The sequence below is a fragment of the Motacilla alba genome, chromosome 1, assembly GCF_015832195.1.
Source record: "Motacilla alba alba isolate MOTALB_02 chromosome 1, Motacilla_alba_V1.0_pri, whole genome shotgun sequence".
Lineage (NCBI taxonomy): Eukaryota > Metazoa > Chordata > Aves > Passeriformes > Motacillidae > Motacilla > Motacilla alba.
In genome coordinates, this window is record NC_052016.1 from 62,179,217 (window position 1) to 62,204,677 (window position 25,461).

General features: G+C 37.2%; 1 protein-coding gene across 2 annotated transcripts in view; it reads left to right on the forward strand.

Moving 5' to 3' along the window:
• The window catches only part of KPNA3 (karyopherin subunit alpha 3), a 47,644-nt gene that overhangs the window by 17,565 nt on the left and 4,618 nt on the right, over positions 1-25,461 (forward strand). For both annotated transcript variants that reach the window (XM_038133931.1, XM_038133939.1), the window contains exons 2-16: positions 2,446-2,490; positions 10,491-10,580; positions 10,774-10,803; positions 10,893-10,945; positions 11,030-11,125; positions 13,177-13,262; positions 16,165-16,251; positions 16,655-16,824; positions 17,848-17,892; positions 20,393-20,524; positions 21,660-21,788; positions 23,430-23,534; positions 23,667-23,738; positions 23,847-24,009; positions 24,911-25,005. In XM_038133931.1, coding sequence (XP_037989859.1) covers positions 2,446-2,490; positions 10,491-10,580; positions 10,774-10,803; positions 10,893-10,945; positions 11,030-11,125; positions 13,177-13,262; positions 16,165-16,251; positions 16,655-16,824; positions 17,848-17,892; positions 20,393-20,524; positions 21,660-21,788; positions 23,430-23,534; positions 23,667-23,738; positions 23,847-24,009; positions 24,911-25,005 — 1,398 coding nt within the window. The remainder of the gene's footprint in view (positions 1-2,445; positions 2,491-10,490; positions 10,581-10,773; positions 10,804-10,892; positions 10,946-11,029; positions 11,126-13,176; positions 13,263-16,164; positions 16,252-16,654; positions 16,825-17,847; positions 17,893-20,392; positions 20,525-21,659; positions 21,789-23,429; positions 23,535-23,666; positions 23,739-23,846; positions 24,010-24,910; positions 25,006-25,461) is intronic.

Below are 25,461 nucleotides of genomic sequence, written 5' to 3' on the forward strand. Positions count from 1 at the left end.
GAAAATTCTAGCGGACACTTGAGTTGATGGATTATGATAGGGTACACCTCAAAATTTAAGATAAGTAGGAATAAAAGCTGAGATTTTAGGGGAAGGTGGGATGGTGTTGCTAGTGAAAGGTTCAGTAAAGAGTTTTGGTGTTTAGAACACAGAGTGATCAAGAAAAGGAGACTTTACAGCATTGTTTAGTTACATTTTTTATTGAAATGCTGAGTTACAGAATCATAGAATGATGTGAGTGGAAGGGAGCCTTGGAGATCCAGTTCCAACCCTCCTGCCATGGGCAAGGATGCCTTCCACAAGACCAGGTTGTTCAAAGTGTCACCCCACTTGGTCTTGAACAATTCCAGGGTTGGAACATTCACAGCTTTTCTGGGAAGCCTGTGTCAGTGCCTTACCACCTCACAGTAAAGAATTTCTTGTAATATGTAGTCTAAACCTGCCCTCTTTCAGTTGAAAGCCATTCCCCCTTGTCCTATCACTCCATGCTCTGGTAAAAAGTCCCCTTCCAGCTCTCTTGTATGCCACTTCAGTACCGGAAGGCAGCTGTCACAGGGAAGAAGTGTTGAAAACCTTCAGGCTATATGGTGTACTTAATTTTGACACAGTTATTAAGATTAATCAAATATAAAGTTCTAATAGAACAAGAAGTTTGAATGACTGGTCTTGGTAGTTGCATATGATGACTTCTTGGGTTCTTCATTTATTCACACAAATGAACCTATTCCAGGCCCTCCCATTCCTCAGCTATCCAGTCCCTATCATACTGAGCTGTTGCAGCAGGCTCAGATGGTCACAAGTATCAATTGGTTTACCAAAATCATGAGAGGGGAAATAACTTGCAGTTCTGATGGATGCTGTAGTGCTGGTGTCCTCTTACTGTAATGAGGACTTATTTTGTTTAAAGTAGTAGAGTTCAACCCTGTAGATATAACAGGAGAATTTTGTCTGTGTTTACATGAGTGAGCTGGTTAATCAAGCTGTGGACAGGAAGACAAGCCTTCCTTACTCTGAAGTGAACCCAAGGTAATGAATTTCATGGAGAATTTCATGAATTCCATAATGGAGACAAGACGGCTTCAAGGGGACCTCATTGCAACCTTCCAGTACCTTAAGGGGGCTTACAAAAAGGAGGGAGAGAGGGTGTTTATAGAGGCCGATAGTGGCAGGACAAAGGACAATGTTTTTAAACTGAAAGAGGGTAGGTTTAGATTAGATGCCAGGAAGCAGTTCTTTAGTGAGGGAGTGGTGAGGCACAGGCTGTCCAGAGAAGTTGCCGATGCCCCATCCCTGGCAGTGTTCAAGGCCAGGCTGGATGGGGCTCTGAGCAACCTGGTCTTGTGAGTGGCACCCCTGCCCATGGCACTGCTGTGCAGACTGGCTGAGAACAGTGAAGCTGTTGTACTTCTGTCCTGTTTATATTCATGGTGTGAAATCTGCTCATTTTTTCTGTGTTTCATCTCTAGCATGTTTGGTGTTTTCTTAGGTGGCTGATGAGGAGTGCTGGTGTTTACTGTTTATTGCTGGTCTTCACCGGTAACTTTTTTGCTCAGGGAGTTATTTGCCCTAACTCAAAAGGAACATGATAGTGCCAGTGAAGGTCAGTAGCAAGGATAGGACATAGAAAGTATTTTAAAAGGCTAATTTTAGTTAGTGTGGGTGATCTTGCTGGACTGCCAGCAATCATCCAGTCCTGTTCTCCTTTGAATTGCATTCTGATGGTACATGTCTTTTCCATTGATAGTTGAATGAACCGAAGGAGATTGCCTTCAATAGGCTAAAATTCTTTTTCAGTCTTCTGGTGTCTCTTCTCTGAGAGGTGCAGCAGCTTGGTGCCCAGTAATCTTCAAGGAGCTGGGATGCTTGTGGGCTGGTTTTTCTTGGCAGTGTTTAGGCTACAGATCCTAAGGAGACTCAGTACCACGTACTACTTTGTTTCCTTTTTCTGCAAGCCTGATTGATCTTGTTGCGTTACAGCTCAGTCATGATTGATTTTGGCCAGAGAACTGGTATAGGTTATGTGTTTGGGTTGTGAATGTGATTATATGGGAATATGAGATTGTCTAACCTGGATTTACTGCTGCCTATGGTTGCACATATAAACACCTGCAGAGTAATTTCAGTGAAAACACCTGGAGAATCATCCCAGTGAAACTCCATGGGGAAGTTGATATTTTGTACCTTTGGGATACTTGTTGTGGTTTGTGACAAAGCTATCTGTAAGGTGTATGATAAAAAACAAGAGAACAAACCAACCAACCAAAAAAAAAACCAACCAAAGCAAAACATCACAAAAAACATGTGCATCCTCCTAGAAAAGGTTGAGTTATAAATTATGCACAGTTTTCCATGTCTTTTCATGAATAACTTCACTTTTTTACCTAGAAACAGCTGATTCCAAAATGAAATACTACTTTCTTGACATACTTTTTTTTTTTTTAACAGACTATGAGAAGACACAGAAATGAAGTTACAATTGAATTGCGGAAGGTGAGTCTGCTTTTGTTTATCAAGTGCGTTACTTTGCTAAAAGTGCTCTGGTGTCTTAAATAAATATTTTTCCATAAGCCTTGCTTTTTAGCCCCAGACTTACATAGAAAATGTGTAAATTTGTTAAATACTAAATGTGGATTCTAATTTATTTTTCTTCTTCAATTTGTGAAGCTCAGTACAACAGAACAGTACTGCTTTACTCCAGTGTATCACTTGGAAATAATCCATATTCAGTTTCTGTACCAGTCATTACAGTGGAGCTCTCAGCTGTTCAAATGTTTAAAACCTCTGAATGGGAAAAGGGATAATTTTAGCATTTAGAAAGTGAGGTTGTTCATTTATCTTGTTTTCTGAAAATTATTGCTTCCATGCTGTAAAGGGAGTTAATTTGGGGGTCAGATTTTGGCTGTATTGGGTAAATGTCAGTATAGCAGGAAAGATCATGAGTGTGAGAGCTGATCTGGTTTACTGCTCTGCCTAATTAGAGCATTCATTACAGCCTCATCTTTCATAACTCTTCCAAATGCCCTTCTTGGCACCTCAAAGAGAAAGGGTAAACTTTTATTTGCTTTGGGGTACCTTCAGTGTATTTGAGGACTTCATACTGGCCCCATTACCTTTATCCTGTTGAGACAGCTTCAGTTCTTCACCCTTTTCTTGAGCATTCTCTTTCCTAGATTTGACTTGTTGCTGCTTCTCAGATCCAAATTGCCTGTATTTTTCTGGAAGTGTGGAAATCTGAAAGGATGCAGGCTGCAACTGAGTTTTAAATGGAATAGTGAAAACCAGTTCCTGATACAGTATTCCTCTTTATACTAAGGATGTTGTTGACAGGCACACAGTCTGTGTATGCTTTGTACACTTCTTAGAGTACCAGAAAGCAAATGTAGTTGTTTGTTTTGTTTGCATAGTTGAATAAATGCAGTTTTGGGTTTTTTTACATTTGATTTCTGTCTTCTGAATTACATCTGCTTTTTCCAAGCTTTCCCATTCTGTTCCCCAGTATGTTTCCAGGCTTCTCCAGCTTAGTATAACCTGTATTTTCTAGTATTTTCATTAATGACCTGATAAGTGCTTGGTTTGAATATTCTCAGTATAGCCCAAGCTCCTTTTGGTCTCCCATTTGATGCTTATCTCCAGTTTGCCAGTTGAATCCTTGACAGTTTGAGTGGTGCTTGCTTAGGAGTGCACACCCACCAAATTCCGTCTTCTTTTTTTCATTATTTGCAAACTGAGAAGACAAAATCCTTGCTAAAATCAAAGTGAAGGGTTTGTAAATAGAAACTATGTTGATAGAAATTAGCTTGACTTGTTTTTGAGAAATTTTTTCTGCACTTATCACCTGATTGTGTAGGAGCAACCAAAAAGTCTTGTGCTAGTATTTTCCTGGGATCCTTCTGTTCCTCTTGGAAAAAGGGACTTTGTTTTTTCAGGTCTTACAGAAAAACTTGTCTATCTCATTACAATATAAACTATAAATATTTCTTAATAATCACCCTGAGACTATAATAATTAGTCAAAGAAATCTCATTTGACCCAGATGACTGGAAAATGATCAGCAGTGGAATTATATGCTGACATGTTAGAGGCCCTCTTTGTTCAGAAATGGTGTAAAACTTGCTGTGTAACTCTGAAATCTGTACTGGGAAGAGTCATTCATAGCACTTGGGCAGCCTGTGCCTGCTAGCAAAGGAAACCTGTAAAAGATGGCTTAACTAATGCAGCATATCCTTATACATCTTATTAAATTGAGATGGAATGTGAGCATTCCAGTGCAATTTTTGGAGAGAACTTTGCAGTGCAAAGTGAGAATTTTAATTCTAAATTAATTCTTGTAATTGGTTTTTGTAACAGGTTACAATTTCAAGACCAGTTTATTACAGAAGCGTGGTGGGGAGCGAGTCAGACACTTAAGGCAAGATATTCTCCTGTGTGGAAGGAATCCAGCATGTGCCAGTAATATGTGAGTGAAAATGAGGAGGAAGCCTATGAGCTGCCAGTGACTTCTCACTGAAAACTGCACATGCAAAGATCAGTTACACACTTAGAGGAGAAGCCTGAGCACTGGATCTGGGTCAGACTGTAAATCAAGAGTGAACAGCAGCTGCAGCACTCTCAAATGCAGGAATTGGTGTTCTTGAGTGTTGGTTAAGCATCTTTACTGCAGAGGCCAAAAAAAATCTGCTTGAATAATAAATTCAGTGTGTCACCAGCTGGTGCTGGTGGGCAGCTGGTTTGCCGTGGGAACTCTGTGGCAGATGAGATTCTGTACCATTGCTTCTGGTACAGAATTGAGACTGAAATGTTAAGGGGTATGTTTTATCAAGTTCCAGCAGTGGAAAGGATAAGTTGTAATATCATTGCTTCAGTCTTTACAGTTAACACTGCTGCTCTAGCAGGAGTATGCCAAAATCAGGAAATTTTTGGCATGACCTTAGTAATCCACCGGTGCCTCTTCAAAGGAAGGGGATGTCTTCTCTTCATCCCAGCTACCCAGATGCTGTGTGTACACCTGGCTTTGAAGAAAAGAGACAAATTGAGTGTATTCGTGATATGTACAGTTGAAGCACTACACAGTCATGGGTTTATCTTTTGAATCAATGTGGATATAAATATTAAATGAATGGATCTGATGAAATTGCTTGCATCTCTGTTTAGTAAGATGGAATAAATAAAAAATCACGGCTTTGAACAGTAGTAAACAATTTCTGCATGCATCAGTATGAGGTGTTTACTCTCTTGAAATTACAGCCATCAAGGTGCATTTGCAACACATTCTGTGTTTCAAGAATATATTATCTCTATTCACTGTCTTCACACTACAGCTTTTATTCAGGAAGAAACTGTTTTCGCTTTTTTTTTTTTTTCCAATCAGTTATTTGTTTAGGAACTTAATTGTCAAAAGATGAACAAAGCTATCTAACATGAAAAGGTAGTAATAGTCTGGCAGATTCCAGGTTGAGGCATGGGTTGGCATCATGAGCCAGTCAGATGACACTCCTTATGGTCAGGTGCCCTTTTACTGATTCCATATTGGCTTTGTGTTTTATGCATTTTGAGAATGGATCTGCATTTCTGGAAATACAGTCTAGGTCTCTGATTATATTGTTTGTACAAGAACAGGTCTGAGAGCTTAAACAATAGCCATCTCCCTTTCCTGACAGACAACAATATCAGTTTTGACACTGTAAGCATCAGGTGATGGAGACTGCATCAGGATGTAGAATATAAAGTTCTTCAGTTCAGTGTCTTGTTGAAGTCTGATTTAGAGTGTTTATCATTTGGTTTCAGCATCTCAGAGACCTGAAGGCTGCTCTGTTAGTAACAGGAATTAATTGGCTTAGTCTGTTAGTCTCAATCCAGAGGGGCATTGTGGATGAGCAATGGTTAGGATTCAGTTTAAGGTTCTATATCTAAATGAATCCTGTAACTGCATTGCTCTGAGACGTCCTTTGATTCTGGGTGCTTGGCTTTCTCTGAAGATGAAGTTTGTCTTGGGCCGCTTGTGTGCCTAAAGCACGGTAGTCCTCAATTATATGGTCTTTGAGTTAGATGTCACCCTTCAAAGGAAGCCTTAGCACTCCTAACTTCAGCAGAAACACAGGATACTGTCCCACTAACTGGAATCCTAAGAACTTCCATAATCTCTCACAAGGTTTATTTTTGGCTTTCTTGGCAAACTCAGCTGCCCCTGAGAGCTCATAGACATGAGCACATGAAAGCTCTAATTGCCAATTAAATTTGGTGCAAGGCAAAGCAATTATTTGCTAAATAAGTGGTGGATTAAAGAGTCATGGACATATGTCTTTTTTTACCTCTTTCCCTGGCATACTATCCTTGTGTCTACTCTGATCTTTCTTAAATAAGATTGCTTATGTCCATGATAGCCCCTAAATAAAGTAGAAAACTCTTTGAATAAAGGAATCTGTCTTTTATGTTGCTGGGAGTGCTAGGGTGAAAAAAGTCTTTTTGGTTCTCAGTAAGTCTGAAAATCCAAAAGAAAAAGAAAATCCTTAGTTTCAGAATAGTAAAACTTACATCAGTTCAGTGTGTATGTATAGCTTTTCGTTCACTGTAAAGAACATATTTTAGTACATAGTATAAGTCTACCAGTTTGAAGAATGACTACAATGACAGGGACACTGAAGCACTAGTAGTATGTTCTTCTGGAGGCTTCCTTATCAAGTGTTAGTGGTACAAATTCTTGGAAAAGAATTTGCATTTACTCTGCCTCGACTGATTCATTTAAAAAAAAATACCCTAAGAGGAAAATTACATTCCTAATGGATTCTTTTAGAGGCTTAGTTGAAAAGGGCTATGAAGAAATTCTTTGGAGATTTGCTTGAAACCATTTGGGTGAGATCTTGCTGTTCCCTGACTTAAGAGGTCTCAATCTTCACAATCCATGCTTGTGAAGACAATTCATACTGGTATCTACTTCTTTTTAGTCAATTTGCTCCTCTTCTGAGACAGATGAGCGCTAACCAAACAGGAACATGATGATTGCTCTCTGTTGTCACAAAGGTGAATTAGCAGAACTGAACTGTAGGAAAGTTGCCTACAGCTTCTAACTGTGTATCTGTAGCTAAATCTTTATCTGAAGAAGAATCTTGGAATCTGACTTGGGCTCAGTGGTAGCCTAAAAAGGATGTCCAGAAAACCTGAATCTACCTCTATCACTGGCTTGAACCCTTAGTCTTTCCTTGGATGTAATTACAGGTGCAAGAGCTGCTTCTTGTTACCTGTGAGCATATCTAATACTGGCTAGCATTAGGAGCTTCAGTTTCTAATGTTGAAATGTTCTTGAAGTTCTGCTTTTTGTCCTCAGAAGCCTCAAACGTAATTAAGTTAACTTCTGTGCCTCAAGAACTTCTACTGGCTACTGAGCTCCTACTAAACTTTCCCCTGAACTGAAGAAACATTTTGTAATGGTATTTGTTACCTACAGGCAAAGATTTTCTTGTTAATTTCTTTTCCCTTTTAATCTTGGAACTTCACAACAGCTGTCATTCTTCACAGAGCTGTCCTGCGTGTCCAGTACTGAAAAATAGGTAGAAATTCATATTTGACGCCTTTCACAGTTCTATTAGAGCATCCCATTGGCCATGTCCTCTAGTACTAAGTTCAGTGTAGCACAGGGCTTTTAAGATGTTCTCTTTACCCACAAGGACTTTTCTGTTAAATTGTGTTTCAGTCTATATTTCTTTTTAATCCTGTGGCCATCTTCCAAGAAGATAAACAAAACAAGTACTAGGATGTTCAGGACTTGAATACGTACTGTTCAGGTAGCTTGACCATCCCACTGTCAGTGAAGCAAATGATTGGCATCTGTCATAAAAACTGGACAAGGAAGTGCACTCCTGGTATCATTACTGTTATCTATTCATTTGGCATGTTTACTAATGCCTTTTGTTTGTACAGAAACCTTTGTAGGCTGTTGTAGTGGGATCTCTACTGGAATGTTGGCAATACTTGTGACCAGCAGTCGGCTCGTGTTACGAGCTTCCATACTTTCTGTACATAGTACACATGGTTCAGGCAGTGTTGAGGATCTTCCCTTTAGAAGGAGACCTGCTGCATTTTGTTTGTGACAAGGTTTTACCCTTCACCAGAATTCTCCTCTGGTGCTTCTACCTTTGAAAGGGCTCCCTTGCCAGGCTTTGAACAGGACAGCTGTATCCAGGTATGTTCATTTGTCTTCATTTTCACCTTCTTGTGCAGGAGCCTGCAGAAGAGGCCGGTGCTTTGATTTAGGCAAAACATTTTTGAGTTTGCTACAATATGTCAAAATACAAGCATTTTAGAGCCGTGGCAGGCTGCAAATCATCTTTTACCTTCTGTAGGAGAGTGATTGGCCTGTCAAATTGCTGGAGAGAGCGTTTTAGCTGTCTTGGGATTGGACACTTCTGCAGATGGACAACAATGTTTCAAATAGCCTTAGAGACACTGTTTAGGACTGAAAGGTTTCATGAACACTTTGACTTCATAAGAAATACTAATTAGAATAGAAACTTTAAGTACTTTTCAGTAAATACTAGCCTCTCTGCCTCAGGCTGCTGTGGAAACTCTTCTGTATTGGTCCTGACAGTTGTCTTTCTACTCAAGCACCTGCAAACAGTGAGTAGCTACAGAAACATTCTTGTTCCTTCTTTCTTTCCTTGGCTGAGGCAATTTTTTCTGGAGCCTATCACACCATATGACTGATGGCCTGTAAACATTGCCTGCACTCACAGAAATGGCAGCATTATTCTGTGGTCAGTTACATCCTGTGAAGTTTCTTTCTCTCTCTTAAGGGGGTGAAATATCTTGGCCTTAGAATATGGACTGTTACTCATACTTGTTTTGGTTAAGGTTAACAGTAGGAGGCATTCTGGGAGGTATACTCATGGTGCCAAAGGGTTGGATAGTTGCATGTGCAGGTATGGAAGGCTTACTGGAACAGGAGAGGTTCTTGTTCAGCTCAGTGACTGGTGTGGGAAAATCAGATAAATACATTACAGGTCTTTCTGGTGAATCCATCAGTTAATGTGTTCCTGCCTGATGCAGTTTGTCTGCATAACGCTGCTTTCTTGGTGTTCAGCTGCCTGCTCCTTTCCATCTTCCTTGTCTCCAGATCCACTTGCCAACAAACTGCCTGTGGTGCTTGTCTGTGTTGATGTGCTCCTTGTATGCAGCTGTTACTGCATGGCTCTGGAGCCAGTCAAGGTGGTCTTGTGCACTCTTTGAGGATCTGTACTTACAACTTGACTAAAATTAAATTCTGCTAAGTCTGTGGGATGTTGTCTTCTGCAATAAAGGGTTAATCTCAGGCTTGTTTGTAGTTCTAGCTTTGTTTTATCTGAAAAGAAAAATAGATTGATTGGGAGGATTTCAAACTTGTTTTAAGTTATTTCTAAGATGCCTGAAAGGTAAACAAGTCCCAGAAATTTTGGTCCTGGAATTGCTGGTTTTTATAACGTAAAATAAAATATTGGGGACCCTTCATCACATTATTCTGTTTAAAGACTTTTTTAGATATTACAAACTAGGTATGGTATAATAAAATCTGTAATGAGTACTGTGGTTATCAGATAATTGGAGAGTGAAAGGCCTGCCTTTCCTTGCTAGTATACTAGATTTCTTCTAGATGTTAGAGCTAGCTCTTACTCTTTTTCAACATTTTGCATCATTAAAGAATGAAATCTTAATTAACTTATAAAAAAGCCAAAACCAAACATAAAAAGGTGTTCAGGTATATATACTGTGTCATCATCTTCCATTGCCCCTTCTGTCTTTATACCTCTAGACATACCAAACAAAATATAAAGTCTAAAATTTAGAAGAGAACATTTCATAGTTTTGTTAATACATTTTAAATTTGCAAAAAAGTGTAAGCAATTGATGATTTGTTTTCTTTTTCAATTACTGTTTTATGTCTTCAAATTCATTAATTTAGGAATGTTAAAATGAAATGTTAAATGGGTATTTTACCACTGAAAAGATAATTTTATTCTTTTATAATTCCTTAAAGGAACTAAGACTTGAGGGTGTCTTGTTTTTTGTCAGAAATCAGGCTAAGAGCATGAGTGAGAAATACTGCAAGTGCCAATGTGCATGGAGCATGCTACTTTACACAGAAAATGCAAATAGATGTGACCAGGGAGCTTCAAAACAGGTTTAGCTGAAAAATAATCTTATACTGAAAAATAATTTCTGTTACGTGTGGCTAAATGTTAATATCATGCAGAGCTATGAGTATTGTGAATGCCTGTTAGAAAACTGATCCCCAGAGTGTGAATTTTAATTAATTCAAATGTCATGGATTGTTGTAGATCTGTCTGATTAGCAAGCTGCCAGATTATTACAGCTAAAATACTGCAAATTCTCTTTGCAGTTACAAATGCCTTTAAAAAAAGACAACCTTATCTTTACTTAAATGTTGAAAGGGTCCATTGTGCATCACCACCCTGTACTAATAAGCATTAAAAGTGACTTTATTTTTTGTCATTTCTTTACAGAACAAAAGAGATGAACATCTCTTGAAAAAAAGAAATGTTCCTCAAGAGGAAAGCTTAGAAGATTCTGATGTTGATGCTGACTTCAAAGCAGTAAGTTGCTTGATTCTGGAATTATTTTTAAATTTTTGGTGATGTCTCTACGCAATATAGTCTGTTATCTCGCAGTTATTTGAAAGTAAGTTTATGAACTGATACACTGTTAAAATAAGTTTTCTCGTGTTAAATGTTTAAGAAGGTTGTAATTTATCACCAAAATTACTAAAACTTTATTTTTCTTTTCTAGCAAAATGTAACACTAGAAGCTATACTGCAGGTATGTTACATTTAACTTTTTTTTTTTAACTAGAAGGGTGTGTTCTGTGCATTTTTAATTTTCACTGTGTTTTTAACTTTTTTTTTCAGAACGCCACAAGTGACAACCCAGTGATCCAGCTGAGTGCTGTCCAAGCTGCGAGGTAAAAATAAATAAAGATACAGAAGCATAATTTATACACGTTTTTTGTTATGAAAGTTACTTACTTTTACTTTCAATTTCACAGAAAACTCCTATCCAGTGACAGAAATCCACCTATTGATGACTTAATAAAATCTGGAATTTTACCGATTCTGGTAAAATGCCTAGAAAGGGATGATAAGTAAGTATTCTTTTAAAAATATTCACTGTTACTGGAAATTTGCATTTAAAAAAATCATTATTTGAAGCAAAACTGAGGATTCCAGTACCATATAATCTGACACAGTGGCTCACATTCCATAATGATAGATCACAAGTTCTCCAGGCACATTTATTCTGCCACTGAAATGTCATTTAATTTCTTAGGGCATGTTTGAGCATATCCAGCTAATGGAGAAAACCTTACTACATTTCTCATTGGTTTTGAATATTTTGGCCTTTTACCAGCTTTTTTAAAGAAACCTGCCACAGACTTGTTGTATGTATTTCCATGAAGGCAGAGAACATGCCTGGTTGTGAACAGGGTTTTTTTCCAGAATACATTTGTCTTTTCCATTAAGATTATTAGCTTGAGTTTCTGGTTTCTTTGCACTGCAAGGTGTGTTTCCTTCAGGATCTCTGCCGCTCTCTTATGTGATGGTGGAACTTGATGAGCATGCTCTCTTGAGTCTTTATTGGAAAACAAAGAGCTTCAGTAAAGAATATAGAGAACACTGAGCATATAGCTGCAGGCATTTAATGACATGTAAGAAGCAAAACGTGCCATATTCAACAAATCTTGAGCCCCTGATTCGGATAGATAGAGATTAACACCATTAATATTGTAAATATTTTAGCTGTCTTTGATCTCAGGCAGACATAAATGTTTTTATAGTATTTCCATTTTCAATGTTATTTCTGCAGCTATGAGAGCTAGGAACTTCAAAAATATCTTGTGGTATTTTTGGTGTATTTTGATGGCTGCAAAATTATGAACTGTGAGTAGAGTTTTTTCCTAGCTTGTTTAACAAAACAGTTGCTTCGAAGGCAGCTGACAATAACATTCAAATCAGGAAAGAATTTTAAAATGGGTCATGAACGCTTGTCTGCTTTAGAAGTAGATGGTTTGGTGCTTTGAAAATTCTTTTTAATTTGAATATTCTGCTAGTGTTTGTATGATTTACCCTTGTAAATGTTTAATAAGTCTTTCAAAATTGAACTCAATGGTTTTTTAAGCAGTCCTTTTAATTGTGATTGCTATATAATATTTAGCAGAGTTAAACTCTGAAAAGACTTTGCATAACAAATTATTAAAGCTGTTGTTCATGTTATACTTGAAAGCTTATCATGAGAGAAAGAAAAAAGGGACTAACCTAAAACTAGAGTTTTAATACGCTTTACCCTAAAATTTAAAGGTATATAGGTAGCTGCTGATAGGTGTGATTAGTTTTTATCTCCTGTTTAATTCTTCTGCAATCCCATCCCCCAAAAAAACCCTCAAATTGCTTTGGAAATTAATAGACAAAAAAGTTTAAAAGAAGCAGGTACTTAAAACTGTATATAAAACATGACTGATGAAGACACAAAACCTATGGAAATGAAACAGTCACCTAACAGTAAATAGTCTCTGTTCTTTTCTAAATCCAGACGCTTACAGTTGTAGTAATGACCATTAGGGCTGTAAACTCTTTTGTAGCTTGTAGAACTCTTAACTTGCAGTATTTGCTTTAACAGCAGTTTTCATGCAAACTGTTCTACTAAATTGCTGTTGGCATAGACAGCAGTTGACAGACATCTTGGAAGAGATGTTGTCCCAGCTTTCATGACATTTGTATCTAATTTTCTCTGTAATTAATAAGACAGGTATGATGCTATCTTTTCATACTGATTCTAGATCTTTTGCCTGTCAGTGATGGTGCAGCAAAATGTCTGTATCGAATTATACCAGCTTGCACTTGATCTGGAATGTAATGTTGGAAGAATCAAATTTAATTGGTTGTTTTTTTGTTACTAATATTAATTCAGAGTGATGGATGGCTTACAGAAGGTCACAGAATGCAAGATCTCTTTTTTCTTATAGCTTTCCCTTGAAAAATCCAGGCTTAGATGTTGGAGTTTTTTTTAATTTTAGCCCAGTGGTACTGTCTAAGTGTAGAGTATTTCATATGGATATGGCTAGCAATATTGAAATGAACCATTAAATAGTCTTCAGATCATGTTTCAACTTAGTAGCATAAAATTCTTTCATTACAGTCCTTCATTACAATTTGAAGCTGCATGGGCATTGACTAACATAGCATCAGGCACTTCTGCACAGACTCAAGCTGTTGTACAGTCGAGTAAGTATTACAACTTCGGGTTTTTTGGGGAGTATACTGTGGGAAAAAGAAAGTGGATAACAAGTGCAATTTCTTATCAATACCATTACAGTAATAAATATGTGCTTGTCCTAAAGATTTAGCGAAGATTTCTGAAAGATTTCTACATTTGCTCTTAAACATAAATCTGCTTGTCACTAACAATTAACGTTAAGGGTGCCAGGCAGGATTTCCCATGAAGAAGATAGAGAATGACAGATGATACAATAACTATAACAAAAATCTAAGTCCTTTCTCATTCTTGGTTTGATTTCTGAAATCATGTACCATTGATTGCTCTGTGGCTAACGCTTAAGTTGGGAATTAATTCTTTCTGCCTCAAAGATGTGTTCATAAATCTTATTAAAGTTGTTAAATACATACAGTTATGTAAGGTTGCACATTTAAATACATTGCTAAGAAAATTACCATCCTTTCCTTGTCTGTATGGTTTGTATCTCCTGTACACACAAGTTTGTTGAGCTGCTTTCATTTCTTGTTTAACCAGACTATGAGAAAGGAAAGAAACTCTAAAGTCAAATAAAGAAAAATTAATCAAATAATTTTTTCAGGATTATATCTATAGCTTTTATGGATCAGTATTATCTTAAAACAATCACCTTTGTGCTAAATGGAATATGTTGTCTTAAACACAAGATTATAGATAAGCAAAGCTATCTTGACTTACTCATATTCACATTTTTATATGGGAAAGGGATGACTTATTTATTTAATTTTTTTTAGTGTAGGAACCTGCCTTTCAAATTAAAATGTTGGTTTGTATGTTTTCATGGCCAATAAAATAACTGAATAATTATTAGATTCTGTATATTTAATATATTGGAGCAATATTATTGTTATTGTTGTTATTATTACTATTATTATAATCCAAAATGAGCTTTGGATAAAAATCCAAAGGCATTAAAACAAAAAAATCAGTATCTTGAATTTGTTTCAAAAATTTCTGATGTGATTTGGGCACCTCTGTTTTTAGATTGCTTTTCTGGTGTCTAAGTACCTTTGAAAATCTACTCCCAAGTTTTTTCTTCCTTCTCAAGTTGTTCATTGGTTAGTCATTGTTTTCTTTCTTTTTCATGTCCCACAATGTTGTCCTGTTTGAATGAAGCTAACAGAAAGGATGTTTATAGTATTAGCTTTGCAGGAAAAAATCTCAAAGTAAAAATTAAAAGTAGAATAAAAGTTTGTACAGCGCAACTGAAAGCATTATTGTTACCTGAACAATTACTAGAAGTTCAGGTTGGAACATGGTTCTCCCAAAACCTGTTTAGTTAATGCTTGAAAAGAAGAAAATGTGCTAAATTACTTCAGAGAATCAAAAAGCATTTTACTTATGAAGAGAAAATGGATGAAGTTTAGTCTGAATGTCTTGCTCCTTGCTCACTGGGAGATGACCAAGGGATAACAGTCTCCCAGCTCTTCTTCCTTTAGATAAGGAAAGGTTTGAGGAAACAAAGCAACAGACCCTTGCAGCTACAGAAGAGGCTGGTGCAGCCTTAATACAAAAGAAGGCAGCCTCCTGCAGTGAGGAGGGACAGATGGTACTTGGAAGGCCCAGCAAAAGAGAAGGACTATGTGCACAGAATAGCTCTTGGCAGAAGCCAGTTTGGAACAGGAATAATTAATTTTTTGAGAGGGGTAGGTCAGATAACTTCAACTCATGCTGTCTCAGGTTGTCCTCCTGCCTGAGTGCTATTATGAAAGAACTTCATTCCTGGTTTTGAAAGCATACCAGGATTGCACTGTAATATAAACGACATAGTTGACCCTCTTCTCCAAAAAATGTTGAATGCATGTATAGCTGAATTGTAATCTCAGTAATTGCTAAGAAGGAAGCTAAAATATTCCACTTGAGCTAGTGGAAGTGGGGTGCTTTTATTACAAGAGTGAGTGTTCTTAAGCTACAGTGTGTTGCTGTCCCTCCTTGTCAGTTATAGGCAATGGCTGAATCACTCCTCTGGGGTGGGGAAGGAATTTTAGGTTGTCTTTGTTCTTCATGGCTCTGTACTTTTCAGGAAAATACATCAGAGCTTTTTGGCTTATTATCACTTTACATTATCAACACAATATTGATTCACAGTTGCTCACAAACTGTGTTGCACTTTTAAAAAATTGTGGAGCTATTTCTGCAAGAAAAATACTCTTAACAGTATATAAATTGATCTAGTTTATTCAGACTATAGGATGAATATGATCTTATATAGATTTAAAAATTGCTGGAAGAGTTACTGTCTTTCAAACAGTATGGCTTGTCTGAAGGAAAACAGTGCATGGGGATAGTAGTGGGATGGTTACTTAGCTCTATCAAATATATTTAATTCCACAGAGAATGATATCTAAAATCAGTACTACTTCCTTAATTTGGTATGTTGCTGGCATTATATAAGAGCAAATTGAAACGTGTCTTGGGACTGGCAGATGGATGTAAATCCTCACTGCATATGGAAACTAACTATAGCCACCACCTGGGAGGAAGTTATTTTCCTAAAGTCAGGATATGAAGCACGTTTGCACAAGTGGGCATGTCATTCTGCTTGGTATGTGTTGTGATCCTGGATAACTGGAGAATCTGAATTACCGGGACATGAAACCTGACGCCTGCATACTTGAGGGTCTGCCTATTGCCTTGAGAAATAATGGGGAAATGTTTAAATGTGGGGAGCACTGTTGATTAATAATTCTGTTCTTAAGTCTATTTTTCCCTTCTCTAGATATATATAGAAATGTTCAACTCAGGTTTTGTGCACCCTTCATAACAGAAACATTTATAAGGCATGGTGGAGAATTTGTTTTGTGTAAATCAGTGAACATGTTGCTCACATACCAAGATTCAGCATTAAACAAATCTAATCTTTGCATTCTGCAGATGCAGTACCCCTCTTCTTGAGACTACTTCATTCACCACACCAGAATGTTTGTGAGCAAGCTGTCTGGGCTCTCGGAAATATTATAGGTAACTTGTTGTTTTAATGATTTGAATTCAGGGAACATTTTATTTTAGAACTTGACTTTTTGAACATTGGCATTATCATAAGAGACTATGTTTCCTCTGAATTCTGTCTTGATACAATTTTTTAAAAAGTATATAATATGGCCAGAATTACATATGTACCTCCTGGTTTTTTTCCTACATAATAACATCACTTGCTATGCAAAATATTAACAGGATAAATTTTGTGTTTCCTAAAATATACATACCTAATTTTATGTATGTATATTTAATTAAATATGACCTTTTAGTAGTAGATTATTGGTGAGGAAACATAGAATTTCAGTATCCCAACATGTCATTGCATACATTTCAAGATTTTCCATTTTTAATGTAATTTCTTTTGCAACAATTTTCATTTCTGTAGGTGATGGTCCTCAGTGTAGAGATTATGTCATATCACTGGGAGTTGTCAAACCTCTTCTGTCCTTCATCAATCCCTCCATTCCCATCACCTTCCTTCGGAACGTCACATGGGTCATTGTAAATCTCTGCAGGAATAAGGACCCCCCACCGCCTATGGAGACAGTTCAGGAGGTAAATAAAGAATTATGAGACAGATAATGTTTTATACTCTGGGCTGCAGGCCAAATGTTTTACACTGTCACACTATGAATTTTTGCATGTTTTTTGTCACTGCACATGTGTTGTGCCACTCTGTCATATGTTAGATGAAATAATTTGACCAATTTGGTGGTTCTTGCTACAGCTGTAATAAAGGTATTTGTAACATCTGAAACTGAGTAAGACTAAAGTGATGAGCTATACAACAAAAAAATTAACACATTAGAAAGCATTGAAATACTCAGCATTACATGTTTTAACAAAAAAAAAGGCTGCAATGTGATTTTGTATGTAGAAGAATCCAGATGTAATTATTTTCAGCAAGAGGAAGCGTAATTAAACTGTGACATGTAGTGTGATTTGTGTTTCAACTCGGTGTGCACATGTGGTCAATGCCAAGTCCCAACCTGAGCAGAAATCCTGAAAATCCTTTTAAACTGGGGAACAGAGCAAATGCTTGGTTCATAACGTTGGCACACTTAGTAAAATTGAGCTATTTGACTAGAACTGTAATTGTAAGTAAAGTTATTAATTTTAAGATAAATTCAAAAGTGTAGATACAGTTTTTGAAGCCATGTGAAGTATGTTACCGTTAACAGCTAAACTTTAATGAAAATTTAAAAATGAAGCAGAGAAACAGGGAAACTATTGCAAGTAATGCTTTACTAAATAAAACACTCTGTTCAAAGCAGTTTTATCACAGCCCAGTTTTATATATTCTCCATTTGTGATTATAAAAAATTAAACTTTATTCCAAGTGGTTTATATATTGATATTAGGCTAATAATCTAGCACTGTCTCATATTTTCACAAATTTGAAATACAGATAATACAGATATTTTTATACATACTTTGAGGGAATGACCAGCTGCTGGAAGGTGTGTGATTACAATATACTAAAGCAGACTCCAGCTAAGCTTTGTGATTGCAATACTTGGATTCATAATTTTACCACCAATTTTGTTCTACTGTAATGACTGATGAACTTCTTTTCAGATTTTGCCAGCATTGTGTGTTCTCATTTACCATACAGATATAAACGTAAGTAATTTCTAAAGTTTTAGATATTTAGATTCTTTGTTTTCTCTAGAAAGATAATGCAGGATTTTTTAAGTAGTAAACTTGGGTTTTTGTGTTAATTTGTGTATAATTAAGTCATAAATGCATAATTAAATATGAAGACTAATGTGATTGTAGCCATTCAGAGCATGAAAAAGAAAGTGCAAATACTATTTCTGAAGTGCCTTTTGTAGATGATGGCATTTTTTATCCTGTACATTTGAAATAGCTTTAAAAAATCCTATCTTGAAATGAGCACTAGAAAATTAAAGTGTCAGCTTTACCATCAGCTGCACTTTAATTCTGCCCCAGTTTATAATTTTGCATAGATGATATGTAATATGTGTAAAAAAATTAGATGTAATTCTATATATCAGTCCAGTAAAATATTGTGATCATAAAGGTAAACCTGACTTCTGTAACTTGTTGGGTGCCTGACTTTGCAATGTTTAATAAAGAAATTGCATATGAAAATATATTTAAACAAACAGCAATAAACTATTGTTTTGTGGCACCTTTGACAACCTTCATGTTTTTAATACTAAACCTTCAGTACTTCCCACATTCCTGAATCATGAGTTTACCTGTGTTTTTCCAAGTAATGTCCTAGGGAGTGGATTTACCTCACAAAGCCTTATATATTGGGACTTCAGAACAGAGATCTGAGTAACGGAGGGATATTGAGCTGTTTTTCTTTTCCTTCTATCAGGACTTTGTAATCCCTGCCCTGTAGTGATCTTTTAGTTTAGGGAAGAAGGAATTGAACCCTTGTGTTGGGTTTGGGGATAAAATAAAACATGAGATCAGTGGGACTGTCATTTGTTAGTTCAACGCTGTAGTAGCAGTGTTTCTGCTGCTTTTTTAATGGTGAAGTGGGCTTGTCTCCACAAAATATTTGTACAGTTTAAGCTGGGACTTTGCCAGGGTTTTCCCAGTGTAACGTGTGTGGGAGACAGCACATGGTGACTTTTCAATGAGTAATTTGGACAGAGCTGAACAAAATTCATTGCAAAACCAAATATAACCTGTAGGCTCTTTTTCTCTGCCAAATTTTAAAGCTTTTTGCAAGCAATGATTGTGTGAGAGCTTATTGATGTAGGTATGAGACTGTGATGCCAGGTTTTGACTGATCTCAATTAGGGTGTCCGTCATTTTGATCCTGAGAGTCAGGTGCTAGTTTGGAGGTACCAGTCTGGTCCCAGCCTCTCCATACTGGAGCAGCAAACCTATCTTTGGCGATGAGTCAGTGATGCAGGTAGGTCAGCCCACAGTCCTGCGAGCGCTTCTGGCGGCTGCTGCTCTCGTCACCAGCAGGGCTGTGGGGCAGCAAACTGGTGAGGCACCATCTCTCACTGCTTCTGCTGCCATAGTGGCTCCACTGCAGCACGTTCTGCTGTCCCTGCAGCACAGGAGGTGAGGGCAGCAGCAGGCTGGGGCAGGAAAGCCTTTGGGCTGTGCTGGCTGGCATCCGGAGCTGGGTGGCTACAGCCTGTGGGTCAGGACTGTGAAGTCCTTCCTGTGTTCTAGTACTGCAGTACTCAGCTGTTCTCGTAGCTGGAAATTTTAAATGGGTATCTGTTTTAAAAGTAGGCTAGATCTAGGTACCTCAACAGATTATGTCCTTAGTAGGGTCCAGATTTCTTTTCCTGCAGTTCCTAACATCATCTCTGTGTGATGTGACGTCCCTCTCTGCTGGCTTTGTTTCTGCAACAACTAACTTTTGTACCTGTCTATTTTTGAGGGCTTTCTAATCATCCTTATCAAGTTATCAGTGACTTTTTTTCTTTTAAGAGTCTCAGATGGCCCTGCATGATAGGCATTTCTCTGTGGGTTTTGCTTTGCTTGAACACTTCAACAGTTGCCACATTACAATAGTTGCCAGTCCTTTAGTTGGTATAAGAACTCCTTTCCTTTGCTGTTTTTTATTCTTAATATGAAGGCAGGAAGAGGCATACATCCAGACTTGTCTGCAGTTTCACTTCAGAACTGCACTATGGATCAGAAATGCTAAGGTGTCCGATGGATTAGAGACTTAAGGGAATTTATGTATTCCATAATCATAAGATAGCACAGCTAACAAATTACAGCTATGCTAAGGAAGCTCTGTTGGTATTTTCTTCAGAAAGTTACTAGCACAACTACTTTGTTGAGCTGGTTGTCTATCTTGGAAATGCAAATCAAGCCCAACAGTTTACCTTTGTGAGATGATGTATGCTGTCACTTTATGCACCAAAATGTGGACATACAGGACATACAGAAATTACTCTGATGGAACAAATGGCCCTGGTATTCATAGTTGTACATAATAATCTAACGTATTACTGATTAGGTCTCATCACAATCATGTTTAAGTTTTTCCCATAACTAAATTGCATGTTTTCTCCTCTCCACCCCCAGATAGTAGAATGTTGTTCACTAAATTAAGCCTTCATTATACGGATTTTCTGTTCAACGTGTAAACAATGTTCTCTCCCATTTGTAGATTCTTGTGGACACTGTTTGGGCTTTGTCCTACTTAACAGATGGTGGAAATGAACAGATACAAATGGTGATTGATTCGGGAGTTGTACCTTTTCTAGTTCCCCTTCTGAGTCATCAGGAGGTTAAAGTTCAAGTAAGTCTGATTCAGTTGTGTTTGAATGGTCCTTTGTAGGGTGTTTGGTAAAAAAGTGTGCCTTACAGTATTTGTTAGTGGAGTTAGTGAGATGACCATTTATAGCTACATTTTGTGTAGGTAAAATGAAGAAAAAGTATTACCTACACTGGGGAAAAAATGTTAAAAAGGAAAAAAAAACTCAAGCAAAACAGTGCTAACACAGTTTTAAGTAGTGACAGGTTAAACATTACCTTCCGTTATGTGCTTACCAGGGGTGCCTTCCTTTTGTAGTCCTAAAATATTTAATGACAACAGATTTTATATTTTCCAGAATTCAAGTAATATGCTTTCTTTCTGGTGCTGCATACATGGTTATGCATGTTCTATCTGAATAGTTCATGGAAATCAGTATTTTGGAGCCTTTAGAGTATGGAAATATTTGCAAATGCTGAGCTCTTTTTAGTAAAGTAAATTTGTAATTAGGTGTGAAAGGTTAACTTGATTAATTTGAAAGACAATGTGAAACTAAAAGCTAGTTAATGTGTACTGGGTTTTTTTATGACCCATCTGCTGTAATACAGAGATCTTCTGTATATCTGTGCATTGTTTGTTTAGTTTGTATTTTGGATGAGATTTGGCTGTCTTGAAATTTGTCAGACTAGTTCACTTGATGAAAGAAGCCTCTCCAGTATTCTGTCACTTGTAAAGCATTTACTGACCGATACATAAAGATGTAAAGTCCATTTCTGAAATCACCTGACACTCAATAAGTAGTTGTGAGGTTTTGAATGCCCCAGTGGGGACCTGAATGGAAAAGTGAGCAACCTCAGCAGACATAGAGCCTAGAAGCTGTTGTTGGAATTATAACACAGATCAGGTACATGATGACTAATCTTCTAAGATTTTAATATTCTTTTAATTTCAAATCTTTGCACTTTTTGAGTTGAGCTGCAGTGCAATTATTTTGTGATGTACTGTGTCTTTTGATGAACCAGTATCCATTTTTCTGATGTAGCTCAGAGGATAAAGTGCTAAATTGTATTTTGCAAAGTGTTTTTATAAAGAGATATCTTAAAATGCTCTTTGTTGTAGCGTAAGTAACAGCAATGTCTTTAACGTGCAATTTTTTTTCCTTCCCACTTTGGATATTCAGACAGCAGCACTGAGAGCAGTAGGCAACATAGTAACTGGTACTGATGAGCAGACACAAGTTGTTCTCAATTGTGATGTTTTGTCTTATTTCCCACATCTCCTGACGCATCCAAAAGAGAAGATAAACAAGGTATGATTTGCTTCTTCCTAACTTAGTGTATTTTTTTAAGAAATAAAACAGTAGCCTGTGGAATATTACGGAAGAATTTCCTACGGCTGTTATTTCCAGCACGAGAGCAATTTTGTATAAAGATGCTGCCTTTGAGGCTGGCGCTTAATTAAGACTGAAATCAAACAGTCATAGTGAGTATCCATGCATTGGTGTTGATTCCTCATGCTTTTTGGGAGGACTAAAGGGTTTTGCTTTGCAGTGAGATACTTTTTCTTTTCATTTGCAAAGTGAATAACTGGCTAACTTCAGGTACAGTTTTTCATAATTTTAGTTGAGTCCAGTGAGTTGCATAAGACCGATGCAGTTTTCCCACTTCACCTTTTTGTAGTGAAGTTTGTTCACTTGTTCATCTTCAAGGAAGGAGGGTGTATCACTGTCTTTTCCTGAAAATTGTCTCTGCATTTCATCTCCTTCCTTTTGACAGAAATAACCTCACTGCTGCAAGGATTGGGTGGAATATGGAGAGTTTGATGAAAGTGATCAGTGCCTCCTTTTCCACAGCTGTATTTCATGTTATTTGAGGCTTTTTAGTCATTGTGCCATCTTCCATTGCAGAGATGGTCTGGCTTTAGATTATGTAATTCCCCCATATAGTGTATCATTCAGGAGAAATCTGTTTGTGAGGAATCTCTGTTTCTTCAGGTCCTGTCAGCTGTGAAGATCTCTGAAGAAGTTATCTTTGACAGTCAAACAGATGTGATTTATTTTTGCCTGCTTTCTTAACTCTCACAAAAGAGTGATGAAGAGCTCTTTTGAAGGCCAGGGAATTATTTTTGTACCAAAAAAAAAAAAAAGTCCAGAAATGCTTTGAGTTTTGTTTCAAGTCTAGATTGTGAGAGGCAAGTAGAAATAAAATACACATCCCTAAAAAAGTGGAAACCCGTGGGGTTTTTTCCTGCAGTGCTTCATAATTGCCTTCTTGCCACATCTTTTACCTAGGATTGGAGCCTTTTTAAGATGTTCTTGTCATGACAAGTATCCCCCTTTGTAACTGGGAATTTATAACTGCCATGAGATAGGCGGTAGCTATGTGCATGAAACTCCTGAAGGAGTAACTGCTGAGCAAAGTCACAGGACAGTGTCATGTGTGATTCTTGAATGCGATTTGTGGACACCACTTCATGTTACATGAAGAAAATGGGAGGTGGAGTCTTCTTTTATCATAGCAGAAAGGTACTACTGAGCTGTCAGTAGTAGGATTACAGGACAAGTCCTTCTTTTTCTGATGCTTTACCAGTTTTCCTATTTCCCTCATAAAACTGAAAGTTTAAAGCCTGTCTGTGAGTCCAGCAGTGCAAAGTGGATATAAGGCTTACATCTCCTCATGTATGGAGACACTCCTTGTGTGAGAGAGAATCTGGCCCTGTGAGTCAATCATACTAATTTTACATTGATTCCCTGTTATCATTCCCAGCACAATAAAAGTTTGTGTGCTAGAAGTGCTACTGAGGAGGAGGAGGAGGAGGAGGCCTTAAACGTTTAGTGATTGCTCATTGTATGATTTTAGGTTTTGAGGTGGTCAGGCTTGGTTAAGTTCTTTTTTTCATCTGCTGACTAGTTTTTAAAAGTGCTTTGCTTTTTTGCTTTATCCCGTTGTAGGAAGCAGTTTGGTTCCTTTCCAATATCACAGCAGGAAACCAGCAACAAGTTCAGGCTGTAATAGATGCTGGGCTAATCCCCATGATCATACACCAGCTGGCTAAGGTCAGTCAAGCTATCAGCTATGCAAGTTGTCATCCTCTTTTTATAAATCTGACATGAGGAGTTTGTGATTTTTAATAAGTTTGACAGATGTTTCCATGCTGATTTTAATGAGCTATTAATTTTATTTTTCAGGGGGACTTCGGGACACAAAAGGAAGCTGCTTGGGCAATTAGCAATTTGACAATTAGTGGGAGAAAAGATCAGGTATGTGAAGTGGGATTTCAAGCTGTCACTAAAATGTTGCACATGCAGCCATTTATGTAAGAAACACAATGTCGAATTTTTTTTGGTTTTTTGTTTTTAATTATTTAGGTTGAATACCTTGTACAACAAAATGTAATCCCACCGTTCTGCAATCTACTCTCAGTAAAGGATTCTCAAGTGGTGCAGGTGGTGCTGGATGGCCTGAAAAACATCCTGATAATGGCTGGTGATGAGGCTAGCACAATAGCTGAAATTATAGAAGAGTGTGGAGGTAAGAGCTTACTAGGCTTTTAAAAAATTTAATTGGCTGGTTGTTATGCTGTTTTCCCCTTGCTGCTGTTGATGTTTACTGTAGTGTAATTTAACATGGGCTATTTGAGTAAACAAGGGAGACTTTTTAATGAGAGATATTACCTTTTTTTTTCTGTTTATTTCAGTTTGGAGATGGCTATGTAGAGACAATTGTTGAAGGAGCTTTCTGTAGCATAGGTATTTTTTAGGTTTCAATGAGAATCGTAATTCTTTTCATTTGATAATTGCACATACTTCATCCTGCGGTAAAATACACAATTCCTGCTCCAGTTCATTGCTCTGGAAGCAGTTTTAGGATCATAATGTCATTACAGAGCAAAGCAAGATGAAGAGTCTTTTCAATATCACAGTCCAAGTTGTAATCTGTGCTAATTAATGTATTATAATAAGGAGATACTGAAGAACATACTACACTGGAAGCTTTTCCCTTGTGTTATTCCATATCCAGTTTGAAAATGGGACTGGTGTTTTAGCTGCTTTGTCACCTTGCTGTTTTAAACTTACAGGCAAGACACAAATGTAGCCACTTCTTTTTGGGGATACATAGAAAGCAGAATGACTAACCCAGAAGTTATGTAGTTGACAGAAGTTTTAAAAACTGAAGAATTTTATCTAAACAAAGAGACAACTCCATTATCCATTGCTCATAAAATGGAATATTCCCTGGCATATAAAGTTGGCAAACTACTTCTCTTTCCTCTTAGAGACAAAGATAGCTGCTGTGTAGATCATATTTTCAAACTGAGCTACATCTTTTCTAGTGTGTTTCAGTAGTAATGTTTAATTATTTGTCTTATTTTTTTAAAGTAGTCAGTAACTCCGGTTTAATCTTTCAAAACTCTTCTCCATTTTCTTTTCAGGATTAGAGAAAATCGAAGCCTTGCAACAGCATGAGAATGAAGACATTTATAAACTAGCATTTGAAATTATAGATCAATATTTCTCTGGTGATGATGTAAGTATGCTAAAGATGGAAAAGGATTTGCATTGTGCTCTTAGCTTTGTAAGTACATTGTCACTGTTCCTCAGCTCCACTGGTCACGAACATATATTATCTCCAAAGTCAGTTTTCCTGGTCCTTGTTCAGTAGAGCTTCCCTCAGTTTAAAGTCTTTGAAGAGTTTCTCAATACCAGGACTTTTTTTCAGCAAAATCTAGAGGACTATTCTAGTTTTGCTTAACAAATTGATCAACACTCAATTTTGTCAGGTTGACATGTAATTACTTGTGATTAGAATCTAAACAGTTCTCTGGCTCTCCTTTGTATTTTCTCATATCTCAGTCTTTGAAAGGGGCAGTGGATCCTTACTTTCAGATAAATGTTTGTATTTCAACTCTGTATTTGCTCAGTCTGGATTCTGCAGTGAAAAGAGTAATCAAAACTATTAACACTTTCTGCAGCTGTTTGATCT